Source organism: Brassica oleracea, chromosome C4 (assembly GCF_000695525.1).
Source record: "Brassica oleracea var. oleracea cultivar TO1000 chromosome C4, BOL, whole genome shotgun sequence".
Classification (NCBI taxonomy): Eukaryota; Viridiplantae; Streptophyta; class Magnoliopsida; order Brassicales; family Brassicaceae; genus Brassica; species Brassica oleracea.
This window is the reverse complement of record NC_027751.1, coordinates 45,662,401-45,676,550: the sequence shown is the minus strand read 5'-3', so window position 1 is coordinate 45,676,550 and position 14,150 is coordinate 45,662,401. Positions and strand designations below refer to the sequence as shown.

At 29.5% G+C, this 14,150-nt stretch overlaps 1 protein-coding gene across 1 annotated transcript; it reads right to left on the bottom strand.

The window, feature by feature from the left end:
* Positions 1–4,277: 4,277 nt before the first annotated feature.
* LOC106340447 lies at positions 4,278–5,087 on the bottom strand. Its single transcript, XM_013779326.1, has one exon. The coding sequence runs from the start codon at positions 5,007–5,009 to the stop codon at positions 4,470–4,472; it is 540 nt and encodes a 179-aa protein (XP_013634780.1). The 5' UTR covers positions 5,010–5,087; the 3' UTR covers positions 4,278–4,469.
* Between the last annotated feature and the right edge of the window lie 9,063 nt (positions 5,088–14,150).

Sequence of the window (14,150 nt, the reverse complement as noted above, 5' to 3'; positions counted from 1 at the left end):
CTAAATCGCTCGAAAACTATCGAAACTCAATCTTTCTTTCTTTGCTTTCTCTCTCACGTTTTGAACTGTCTTTCAAGTGTTCTGAATGTGTTCAAATGAGAGGGGGACGTGGGCTATTTATAGGAAACAGCAACCAATCAGGAACAAGCCGTGTGGCAGCCCGTGTGTCGCTTCGCATGGCTCCGGACGCATGCGCGGGGACACCTCGTGCTCCACATGGTTGGCTGCATGTCTCAGTCTCATGCAGGATTACACCTCACCCTCTACCTGTCTGTATGCATGGCCTTCTCACATGCAAGGTGACACCACGTCCTCCACATGTCTGGCCGCATGGCCCGGTCGCATGCATCGCAACACCTCGTGCTTGGCTGAACCACCTCGTGCTTCTATGTGTCACTCCGCATGCTGTGATCATTTTTACTGCAACACCTCATGCCAGGCAGTTGCCACATACCATGCCAGGCAGTTGCCACCACGTTTTGATCTCATAGATAGAGCCACCTCGAGCTTCTCGGTCCATTCGTCCAATTTTGGCCTTTCCGGGGAATTTTTCGTCCCGCGATCAATCCCAATATTTTTCGACGCCCGTTCTGATGATTTGATTATTTTTAATAAACTCCAAATGAATCTTGACTTGATGGAAAATATTTCCCGAGTTTCCGGCTTCTTCAAAAAATTCCATAAGACCGAAATTAGGGTTTTTCGCCCAATTTCCGATCTTCCTGTTGTGCTTTCAAAAGTGTCATGCTTCAAACGTCCTTTGAGTAAATATACCACATTGTCTAACCATTGACTAGTGGGATGCTTGACTCATAGTTCAGACAAAAACAATCTGATCGTCCGCGACACGACCACCCAAAAGATACTCGACCATTCCATTTTTTTTTTTTTGGGTTTCTACACTAGATATGTCATGTGTTGTAATTGTAGTTTCTATTTTTTTTCCTTTACTTTTTAGTTTTATGTTAGTAAATTTTTAGCGGTAAGTTAATTGCATAAATAGTTTATTAAGAAAATAGTTTCACTCGAATCCTCAAATTCATAATGGTTTTTTTTCATATCGCACATAAACACCATAAAAATCATTTTAATTAATATGAACCATCGAGTCTAGGCAGAACTTAAATACTCGCTTCCATCAGCTATTCTGTAACTTAAAATATAATTCATAGACACATATGTTTTATTATACATTAGTAATTAACATACTGCATCATTTAAAAAGATATCTCATGCACTTCTAATCACTTATATAAGTAGTCGGAGCAGATCCATTAATGACCTATGAGAGGTCACTCCATTGATCATGAAGAACAATATCCATAAGAATTGGTTTGTTTTTGTTGGACTAGGCTTTGACACCATCATAACTTTTATCCTAGGTATTTATTTTGTAAATTTTCACATCACATTTTATCACAATTTAGTCGCATATTTTAGATGCATTCTTTATCGTAATTTATTATGTATATATATTTTTATGTCACTCATATTCTCATGAATATATAACTTCTGAAACGTAAGAGTTTAGTAGAAATTGCATAATATTACAATCATCTAGATTTTCTATCACTATACTTCGAGACAAAACACACACTTTCTTTTATTAATGTTAAAAACTCTCAAAACGCTCTACCAAAAAGAAAAAAAAACTGTCAAAACAATTTTCGGACCATTTTCAATCTCGCTTCATTTTTCATATTTTGCTTATTTGAAGTAAGATTTGCTTCTATCCTACTTTATATTTTGCTTCAAATTTGAAGATCTACTGTACACTTCAAAAAAAGATGAAAATTTTAAATTGTAAATTGGTCATTAGCTTTTACTTATTCTTATCTTTTCCCAAAATAAATTAAATACGTTAATATTATCCAATTAATTTTAATTTTTGACTATTAATTTCATTTAATCAAATGTATATATCGAAAAGCATATTAATATTCATTTGTAATAATTTTCAACTCGATTAAAAAGAATCTATAAATAAGCCCATCTCTTATTTCTAAACACTTTTGTTAATCACTTATAGAAAAATTATATATATGGTCTTTTTCCAAATTATGATGTTCTGTGTTTGTTTTTTTATTCATGTTGTGCAACAAATTTATTATATGATAATTTTTGATTATATGAAATAATAATTATGTTGGATTATTTTTAAACAAAATAGTTAGATATAATTTGTAAATATGAAAAAATATAAGATTTTATTTGTAATTAATGATAAAATAGAGATAAAATATATTTGGAATATTCTCTTTACAAGAAAAAAAAATGAAGGAACCCATCGGAATGAAAATTGTTTCATTGTTTTTTTTTTCATTTTGAAGAAAGTGAACTTTTTGAAGATAAAAATGAAGCACACCTACTGGAGATGCTCTTAACAAATACAACATGTTACTCTATTCAGGTGGTTGCGTGCCGATTTAAGTCCTAATACGTAACAAAAACTAGCAATTGTAACTGAAAAAGGGTGCTAAACAAAAATAAAATAAGAAAGAAGAATAATACTAGTGTTAAGTTTAATTTCTATAAAAAAATGGTTGTGAGAAACAAAAAAGATAGGTGTTTAGGAGAGACGGGACATAAAGGATGGAATCCATCATGTGGAAGGGAGCCGAATCAGATGCCCTCGCCAGCTTTCTTTTTCCTTTTCCATTATTTTCTATTTTCTTTTTAAAGATTTGAACTATTTTCGATTTTTTTACTTATATATTGTCTCTATCTCCTAATGTAAGTTTATTTCATATATATATAGATAATACAGATAGCTGTTGTAAGTTCAAAATAACATATTTCTAAAGAGTCCATAATATTAAATTGAATTTGATTATAAATTCAAATTGTTTTACAAAGTCATTACTGTTAAGTTCCTCAGAATCATGTTGGCAAGGAGAAAAAGTTCCTTGCAATCATTCCCCATTCTTTTGATCTTATAAATTCTCGGATTGAGGAAAATAAATCTCTAAATCTCAGTTAGAGTAATCAGTGATATATATTGGTACATCTTAATATAGCATATTTCTAAAGATGCAAAAAGTATATATATTGAAGAGGCCATTATTCTGAAATTTAATTTAGTATACCTAAATCTTACAACAACTCTGAATTTGTATCCACTGCAAATCATTTTCTATCCACAATCTACATAACAAACTACTATGATTTGGTTTACATGTATATAAATATATAGAAAGATCTTTAACAAAAAAAAAATATATATATATATATATATAGAAAGATAGCTAAAAAATTAATTTAAATCTCAATTTTAAGCAAAATATTATTTAAATCTCAAATAGAAATGACTAAAAACATTTTATTATTTTTCAATTTAAATAAATACCCAGGAGGAATTTAACAACCTATTATTTCAAAAATCGTATACATTTTTCGTTTTTTAAGTTGTAATTTTGTGTCAACAGTTTGCCAATTTCTTTTGATGGAAAAAGCATTAACAGAAAAGGGGCACAACATCTTGAGGTTTTTTTTTTCATTTTTATGGGTTTCACATGTAAAATCATGGAGGTCTTTGTTAATTTATCCATATATAGTAAATAGTACTAAGTTTCTTGCACTTTTATATATATGATTGAATTCTATATTATTTGAACCATATGGTTTGTTTTCAGCTTCAAAGGCTTTTCGATTGGTCCACCTACATGGCTACATCTACATGTGACAACCTGCATGATCACTCCACTGTTTCTTTAAACCTTTAATTTGCCGTCTTGAGTTCGCATTGTTCACAATAAGAAGTCAAAATAATATTTATACTTAAACGCCGAACGTATAAAATTAAACCAACTGGTCTAAATACGTTGCATTACAGTTGAACATGCAGTTCTTACAATGCTTTCATAATTTCTTTCGATATTATAATGACCACAGGTTAAATATAGTCGTCGAAAGTATAACTGAACTAATTAGTCAGTACTATGATTCATTAATCAGTTTAATTTTCCTTAAATTTCTATCTCTTTGACTATTAATTAACCAAAATATTTCTTCTGTTGTTGAAAAAAATTTTTTGGTTAAGTGTAAGAAATTCATCTTTCTGGAACAGAGATAGCAAATTATTAATTTTGTTACCCGCACATGATTTTACCATTGCGTATAATTATTTGGTTGATGAAAATTGTTTTATATTTTAGAATTTCATTCTTAGTTGTAATAGTAAATTATTCGTTAAATTATTCGTTTCCTGTCTTAAGATCCAATTACATATTTATAGTCTTAGAAATTAATGATCAAATGATCTTGTCCTCAGTGTTACGGACGACCGAAACTAGATTTTCAATTTAACATAGATCTTATCCACAGTAGTACATTACAAAGTTTTGTTTTTAACTTCATCCCAAAATAAATTAAGAAAATGAAAATATTGTCTTCCGGATCTGAAATTAAAAAAAAAATAAAAAAAATAAAGAAAATAGAGACATAATTAACGAAGAATGAAAACAATAACACTAGTTAAGATCCTCAGAGATGCTATCAAGGTGAGGCCGCCACATAGACACCGATGCCGACCGACTATGTCTCCGACGGTGACGATTCTCTTTACCGGCCGAACAATTCTTCTCCGACGACGACAACATAACATCTTCCAAATATTTCTCACACAACGTTAAATCAAGATCCTTATTAGTACTACTTACCGTATGATGATCACTAGTTATATTGTTGGCGTTTTCAAGAGGCTTTTTCCGACGTGGAATATCCTTTTTGTTCTTTGTCTTCTTCTTTTCGGGCAAGGAAGTATCCGGAATAAGAAAATATATGCTTCCACGCTTAAGCTCAGATTCAGGAGACAAGACCAAGATTTTACGAACAACTCCTTGAGAACATGGTTTGCTTAAGACATGGTTAGGATTCGCCTGAAGGATCTCGCCGGCGGTCATTGGACGAGTGATTTCGTCGACGTGTCCGTTGAGATGCACGATTCGGATCAAATCTAAAGCTCCACATGGAAGTACACAAGCCAAACAGCACCGTAAACTGTTTCCCATACCTTCTTAGTTTGCAAACAAATCTGAAAAGTTATTCTTCAACAAAAACAAAAGGTTTTCAAGCTTTTTGTAGTTTATTCTTTGTTGTTGCGTGTGATGTTTTTGTGGGGAAGATGAGGTTATATATAGAGTGACCAGAAGATAGAGCTTGACCTTACGTATGTTTTATTTACCGAAATGCCTTCCTTCTCATTGTGATTAACTTAAGCAGTCCTCCTATTGGTGTTCATTTTTATATATTTTATTCCACTCAATTAAACTAGGGAAAATTTGGAATAATACACTTAGATAAAATTTTAATTGAACACTATTATTTAAGTTTTTTGAAAAATACACTTTTGTATATATAAATTGACTAAATTGTACGGTCTGAATATTTCTCAATTATTTTTCATCCAAATTTATTTTATAGTTAAAATAACAGTTTCAGCAAAAATAATATTTTTTTTTTTGAAAACATAGAAATCTTTAGAATATCTAGAAAATATTCTTTTAATATATTTTTTTCGAAAAAAAACACACAATCTAGACGATCTTCTTCTTCTCCATGAGACATTATCCTCCATTTTTACAAAAACATTTTTCTTTCTCTTGTTTCATAGTTTATTCTTTCTCTCATTTAGAGGCTAGCTAGGTCATAGAATTTGTAAATTCTCATTTTCTGTTATTATCTTCTTTCTCTTGAAAAATACATTTGATCTGTGTAACTTTCTCATCTATGCCATTATCTGTTTTTTGAGTTTAAGTGACCCTGTTGTTGCGGCGCAGTTTACGAGTGATGGCGGGAACTTCGTTTATGTTGCCGCAGCTTCATTATTAGTTGTCGTGCTAACTTCCCTACAGGATCAAAAAGAAGTATGTGATGTATTAAGCAACACTGAGCATAATTTTGACATTTCGTACGCAGTAAATAGTTGCCTGATTAAGAGGTTACGTGACTTCAAGTACTAGTTCTCTATGCGTGATTTCAAACTTTGTTCCAATACAGAGATAGTATAGTAAGAGTTAATACAGTGGTAACATAGGTCACTGAAAATTAAATTACAAAAATTACGCGAGCTGTGTTTGTGTAATAAATAATATTAAGAGATTAAGTGACTTCAAGTACATATTTATCTGAGCAACAAACAAATTTATCTTAAATATAAATATTATTATTATTATTATTATTATTATTATTATTATTATTATTATTATTATTATTATTATTATTATTATTATTATTATTATTATTATTATTATTATTATTATTATTATTATTATTATTATTATTATTATTATTATTATTATTATTATTATTATTATTATTATTATTATTATTACAATTATTGAAATATCTAATCTGGAGGTGTTAAAAAAATATATATCTAATTTGGATAAAAATATCAATTCTAAATTAAGAAAGTGAAGTTTTCAAAAAATAATATAGAAGATGTAATTTTCAAATTTGAAACTATTAATAGAGTATTTTACAAATTATCCCATTAAACTACCTATCTAACCACAAAAATGACACCGATCACTTTCATTGGTCTGTGGTCTTAAAATTAACCTGTCTAATCTTCTTATTACTAAATATTATAACAAATCTATCATTTTATAAATGACTGAAACTACTAGGTAATATGATTATTTCTGAAACTAATCAGAAAGAAATAACAATTTAGCATTATCCTATTTTCTACACCAAACTACGAAGTCTACTAAAATTTATGCTTTGTCCAATAATGAATTCGTCACAAATAATCGGGGACCCTCATATTATTGCATCTTTAGACAATTTGAAGTTGTAATGATTTCATATAATTTATTTTAAGAAAAGACGGTTCGATTTAACTATTTTTATACATGAAATACAATTAGTCTACTGTAGATGAATTTAACAGAAAAATAGAAAACCAACAATGTATAAGATATTTTTAAGTTGAACGTCAGCTCGTACTAAAATATCAGATAAAACCGTGAGTGTTACCTATGTATAAAATCGATTAGTGTTTTTTTAACCACAAAACATGATACATCGATTAGTTTTTTCCATGTTAGCATAACATGAAGTTTCTGGCGACTTAAATTCATGTATGGAAGTATTTTGCAGAACAAGTAGAGAGCTATTTTAAAATACGAATACATACTCTGATATATACAGATATTTGTTGTAATTGCTAGTCTCGTTTCTTAAATGGGTGTTATATTCTCGGCATTCTTTAGGTTTTTGTTTCAGAGATTTCTTTATACTCTGTCGCTTTTATATATATAATACATTTCACTTAAATATTAATCAAATTGAGATGACAAAAAGATATATATGATTAAAAGATTCCCCCTAAAAGATTTAAGATTTTAAATAGTTGGACATATATACTAACTAATACCTAACTAAAGGCTCTTTTGTCAACTAAAATGACTAGAAAGAGTTGTAATGTAGTCTCCTTATTTTTAAGAGATTGACTTTATATTTTATTTAATACATCTTATTTTGAAATTAAATATAACTTAGAATGTGAAAATATAGATGGTGTAACATTATTAGAAAATAAAATATTAAGTTAATAAGACCAAAATAAAAAATACATATTAACAAAATCTACAAAAAAATATTAAAAAAAAAACAGAATGAATTTAAGTTTGTATGTATGTAAATGTGTAAATAGAAAAACATATATGCATGTTTATGGGTACAAGCTACGAACTAAGAAAATAAAATATTGACGTTTAGATTAATTTTCTTTCTGGTCTTAGACCACATCTCCAATACTACTTCATCTTTCACTTTATGTTTTATTTTGAAGTGAGATTTGCTCCAACTCTTCTTCATTTTTTTCTTCAAAATAAAACAATGAACAGTGTTGCTTCAAATTTGAAGATTTACTGTGCATATCTTCATTTTTTGAAGATCGACTTTTTATATGGTGAATTGGTCCTTAACTTTTACTTATTCTTATCTTTTGCCGAAATAAATTATATACATTAATATTATCCAATCAATTTCAAAATTTTGACTATTATTTCATATAATCAAATGTTTAAATCGAAGACTATATGAATATTCATTTTTACAAACTTTCAACTAGATTAAAAAGAATCAAAGATAACTAATCTCATCTTTTATTTCTAAACACTTTTGTTAATCACTTATAGAAAAAAAGATATATGGTTATGGTGTTTTTTTACAAACTATGATATTTTATGTTTGTTTATTCATGTTATGTAATAAATTAATTATATGATAATGTTTAATTTATATTAATTTAATAATTGTGTTGGATTATTGTTAAAATAAAATAGTTAGGTAAAATTAGTAAATATGAAAAAGTATTAAGGATTTATTAGTAATTATTGATAAAATAGAGATGAAATATACTTGGAATATTCTTTTTTCAAAAAAGAAATAAAGCAAACCATTGGAATGAATATTGCTTTATTTTTTATTTTATTTTGAAAAAAATGAACTTTTTAAGATAAAAATTAAGCCAACCATTAGAGATACTCTAAGTATATAACCTTACATTTCCCTGTTTTTAACCACCCCACATTTCCGATTCCAAATTCTAAAGATGTATATACGCAGATAAACTTATATTTGAAGGAATTAATTATTTAGATGGCCTTCTACATATTTTCTAAAAAGGGTTTGATTTTCTTAAAGAGTTATCATTTTTGTGATAATAAAAGGATTTGAACATTCATGTCGTAATTCATCAAAAATTCTCGACAGACGATGGACAAGCCCAGCTAGCAGTGTGACGTTGGGCGAGAGAACTGACATACGGCGACATTTACGATTAATTCTTGTAAACTACTATTTTCAAAATTATTTTTATCTAAATGGAATATAGTTAAGATTCTGCTTCCGTCATTGACTCATTGGTCAATGAAACTGAATAACTATAAATTGACATTTCAAAAGATAATGCAGAGTAACAATTTTAAAATGACAATGCAAAGTAACAATTCTAAAGCCAATCTATAGAATATGGTGAAAGGCGCTGTTGAAAGAAATAAAAAACGAAGAGTTAGAGGAGTTATAGAACATCATTATCCAGGGTTTTTTAGAACGAAATTTTTAGTTAAAAATTAAAAAACATGTTTTTATATTTTTTTAAGAACTTTAAGAAACTCTGGATAATAATGCTCTTACGCCTTATTGTTATGCTTCCAAGGAAGCCCAGGGCACCAGCAGTGGGGAGCTCTTTCAATGGTCCCTCGGCAAAAAGAAAGTATTAAAAAACAAAAGTAGGAGAGATTGTGGAATTAGCAAGAATCGTCTCTCTGCTAAGAGATTTTTAAAAAGTCGGAGAGACTAAAAATGACACATGTTTCTATGTGAATGGTGCATCTTATTTTTAAGCATTTACCTTTAATTTAAAATTTAATTATTTTTAAAATATTAATAAGATATTGCTGAGAGATTTAGGGGATGTATTCAACTGAGAGTTTCAGGTGATTTGTATTAAAATGACAAATCCACTGTTATTGAAACATGAATTTTAAAAACTCATTTAAAATCCACTGTTATTGAATTTGACATTTCTTAAAGTACTCTGAAATCCACTGTTATTGAAAATATTTTAATTTGTGGAGTTTTAAAGTTTTCAGGTGATTTTAGGGTGTTTGGGTAGGATTTCTTAGTTAAAAAAATTAAAAATCAAATACCATAGTTTTAGGTGATATTCTAGAATAGTTTAACAAAAATCACTTAAATCTCTGCAACTTATTGAAATCATCTAAAACCCCATTAAGGGGGATGTATTTAATTTAACATTTGATGTGATTTGATTTTTAATGGGGTTTTAGATGATTTCAATAAGTTACAGAGATTTAAGTGATTTTTGTTTAACTACTCTAGAATATCACCTAAAACTTTGGGATTTGGGTTTTAATTTTTTTAACTAAGAAATCCTACCCAAACACCCTAAAATCACCTGAAAACTTTAAAACTCCTCAATTTAAAATATTTTCAATAACAGTGGATTTCAGAGTACTTTAAGAAATGTCAAATTCAATAACAGTAGATTTTAAATGAGTTTTTAAAATTCAAGTTTTAATAACAGTGAATTTGTCATTTTAATACAAATCACCTGAAACTCTCAGTTGAATACATCCCCCTAAAAATCAAATCACATCAAATGTTAAATTGAATACATCCCCTAAGTGTGAGAGATGCATAAGTGCAGATGCTCTTATACTAATTAGCGTCACTAGAAAATGAAATACAGTGCTCCAAAATCAGGTGAAATAACTATTTTCTAGTTTTCCAAGAATTTATGGAGGGATGGCTATGAGATTCTTTAGCATAGCTAGATTAAATTAGAGTATTTACATTGATGTTATTAAATACTGCAATTGTTAGTTACTTTGACATTTATAAGAAGAAAAGTTTATAACTATTTTAGTAGATGTTAGAATTACATAAGCATCATTGAAGTTGAATTATTGAAACAGTGTTTTGTCCTCATTTCCTAATAAAAAAAATAATCTAGAAAACTTTTGCTATCACATGTCGCATCTCGATAAGACAAAAGTTATAGGATTTGAACCACACCATTTGTAATACTAGTACGTTATATTCGATGTTAATTATGACGCTGTTACAGTGAGTAGAATGGTCATGCATGTACCAAAATGTACGTGTAGGAATCTAGCTAGTACTCACGATTCTCCCATTCTCGGGGTTATTTTTATTGATTATTTCTCTCGAGGCGTCACTTCCCCTTGGTGATAATTTGTATGAATTTAATGATGCTTAAGGTTTTTTTTTTTTTTTGGAACTAGATGCTTAAGGTTTTGGTAAACCCGTTCATCAAATGATTAATGCCCAATAAAAAAGGACCAAGGACGTATGAGAGGAAGCTTCGTAGCACGGAGGTTTCGGGCACCGACTACGGACGAGCGGCGCTGAAATTGATTAACTAAGAAAGTGAATACGCCTCGTGCGTGCCACACGATTTCTTTTGGGTATTCACTTATGATTGAGCTTAATTAAATATGAAACTAGGGTCAATTAATTCAAGAACGTGCTCTGTCTTTTGCCTCAATTGGACAACAGTACTAGTATTTCCAACCACGGTTGATCATAGACCGCATAATTAATCATGTAGTTAAATAAGGTCAGTGAAAAGGGATAAACGGTTTTAAAATCATTCGAGATCGAATTAACGTGAATCATAATAATACTTCACGTAGGAACCAGTCGGTTGTAAATATATATTATACTGCATTCTGTAGACCATTTCTGCCGTATGTTGGGGAAACTATAATTGTTCTTATTATGAAGATGCAGGTGGAGCTCGTACCTCGTAGATGTCAATAGTATTCTGTGACTAACTAGGTGACGAAGTTATTGATGCTGGATGCATTAATTAGTGGTTACTACATAAGGTATGAAGAGTGGTGGGTTACCATGTGGATGCAAGATATGCTGAGATGGAGAAGGATAAACTGAGAGTTTATGTCTTGACGTTGTCGTTGAAGTAGTTGCTGAGGCAGTGTGTGTCAGAGAGTGAACCAGGAGGCATGCAGAGTGGTAGAGACCATGTGGACGCAAGATGCTGAGCTGGTGTGGGATAAACTTGAGGAGCAAGTTTATACCGTAGAAAAAAGGCAAGAGATAAACTTGGGGAGCAAGTTTATGCCTTGAGGAATAAGTACATTTCAAGAAAAGGAAAGTGTACTTATTGACATGGAAGTTGTCCATATTCATGTTCCTTGGAGATTAGGGTTTCAGAAACGTGGAGATCACTATAAAAGAGCTATGGAGTCGTGTGTATTCCAGAAGACACTGGCTATTATTATAGAGGAAGAGTAAAAATCCCTTAGGGGTGTTCTTGGGTCTTGCTGAAGCAGATGCTGAAGTACTGACGACAGAGAAACAAGTTTGAGTAGATTAGGAATCTTTCAGTAGCAGCTGTTAGGGTGTTAACAGGTTGTGTAAAGCTGATAAGCAAGTCTTGTAATAGATTGTTTAGGCGATTTCTTATAAAGCAATAGTTGGTTGCTTGTATATATTTTGTCTCTTGATTTATCTTCTGCATTACTCAATTGTGGTGTCATCTTTGCACTAACATATTAGATTTCATCATAACAAGAAAACCGATTTCTCTATGGTCACTCATCATATCTCTATAATTAACTTAGACCATCTCCAATAGGAATTCTCCCCATTGGAATTCTAAATATATGTATTTTGTATATATATATATATATATTTATATTATATATGTGTAAATAATTCTGGTGTTCACAATTATTGTGGAACCCCATAAATAATGGTTCTTAAAGATTCTTAAAACTCTCTTTTAAAAATCTTACCTATGGGTTCCACAAAAATTATGGACTCTACAATTACTTATACATATATAATATATACATATATATATATATATATACATAACACATATATTAAGAATTCCAATAGGAAAAACCCCATCGAAAGTGCTCTCGATGATCACAATGCTAGGTGACATTAAAGAAATAAAACGTCTGTATAGTATAGCTGTGTCATTTTGGTCAAACGGTTCAACGAATAAAAGTCTATTCTCTGGCTCTAGTCGAAAATCAATAAATTCCGTTACGTAGTCATTTTTAGTTTATTTTCACAAAATAGACTTTAAAAAAAAAAATGACCAAAATAAGTTTTATTAAAAGTTAAATATGCACTTATACCCAAGGGTTAACTAATTTAGACTTAAGACTTAAAGTTAAGGGGTGGAGTTTTGGAGATAGAGTTTCAAATTTTAAAAATTAAAAATTAAAAATTTTAAAATAAAAAGAATCTATTTTGGTACTATTTTGTGAAAAATCTTTAAAAAAACTATTCGAGAGAATAACCCTTCAAAATTTCCATTTTACATTTTGTTATATATGGCAGAGGATATATAAATGTCATGAGCTTGCATGGTGAACAATCTATTGCTATGTATACGCGTGAAGTTTAACGTTAATTTCTGGAAATTTATTTCTAGGAAAATATAATGAAAATGTTATCCCAAACATAAACACAAGTTGTTGCGAGCTATGTATGTATGACGGAGTTAGTTCTTGGAAATGTTTTCCTAGAAAATACTAATGTAAAAATTTCAGATAAATTGTAACTTGTATAGTTTAACGTTAATTTCTGGAAATTTATTTCTAGGAAAATATAATGAAAATGTTATCCCAAACATAAACACAAGTTGTTGCGAGCTATGTATGTATGACGGAGTTAGTTCTTGGAAATGTTTTCCTAGAAAATACTAATGTAAAAATTTCAGACAAATTGTAACTTGTATTAAGATAAATGTTAATTTCATTGGTTCGATCTATAAATTAGTATGGTAATTTAATTGATTATTAATTGTACGAAAAAGACAAAACACTAAAGCAGATCTGAACTGGAATTACTTTGAGTTCTACTATTGAAAAAGGAATGATAGATTCTGGAAAGATTAAGTTACAGATTACTAGATTTCGTAGTAACAAACAAATATGAGACGTGATAGTGTTCAAGGGGGAAGAACCTGATGGTGTAACGACAAAATAAGAGGATAACATAAAGACTTTAGTTTAGATGTTGGAGATATCTCCAGTCGATATTCGATAACACACGTTGCTTTAGATTTACTCTCGTGTATAAGATCCTTTCAGACAGTCACAAAATTTTATAATCTTAAATGATATAACAGTAGGTTGTTTCTATCTTCAAGCTAGCAAAGTTTCCGCGTCAGAAGAATCCAAATAAAAATTTAAAGAAATTTGAGAAGATGTAGACATATATATATTCACTTAAAATTAAGCTAGTTGTTTCTAAAATATATTAGCAATGCTACATATAACAGCAATCATATATATATTCACTTAAAATTAAGCTAGTTGTTTCTAAAATATATTAGCAATGCTACCTCAACATAATTTATATTAACATATATATAATCTGTATATATGTAATAAGATGATATTTTAAGTTTATTAATCTTAATATATTATTACATATAGGCTAACTAATTGATATTTAATTATTGTAGTTTATAAGCTAATAGTTTCATTTCCCATAGTGAATTCAAAAAAAAAATTGAATATTAAATTTGGTTATAGAAACATATTTTTAATAGCTATATTAGTGCACTACAAGAAAACATCAAGGATTCTGAGGGAAAAAATCGTCGG

Excerpts from the sequence above, each read along its gene's own strand:
- LOC106340447 (XM_013779326.1), bottom strand. The coding sequence starts at position 5,009 with ATGGGAAACAGTTTACGGTGCTGTTTGGCTTGTGTACTTCCATGTGGA.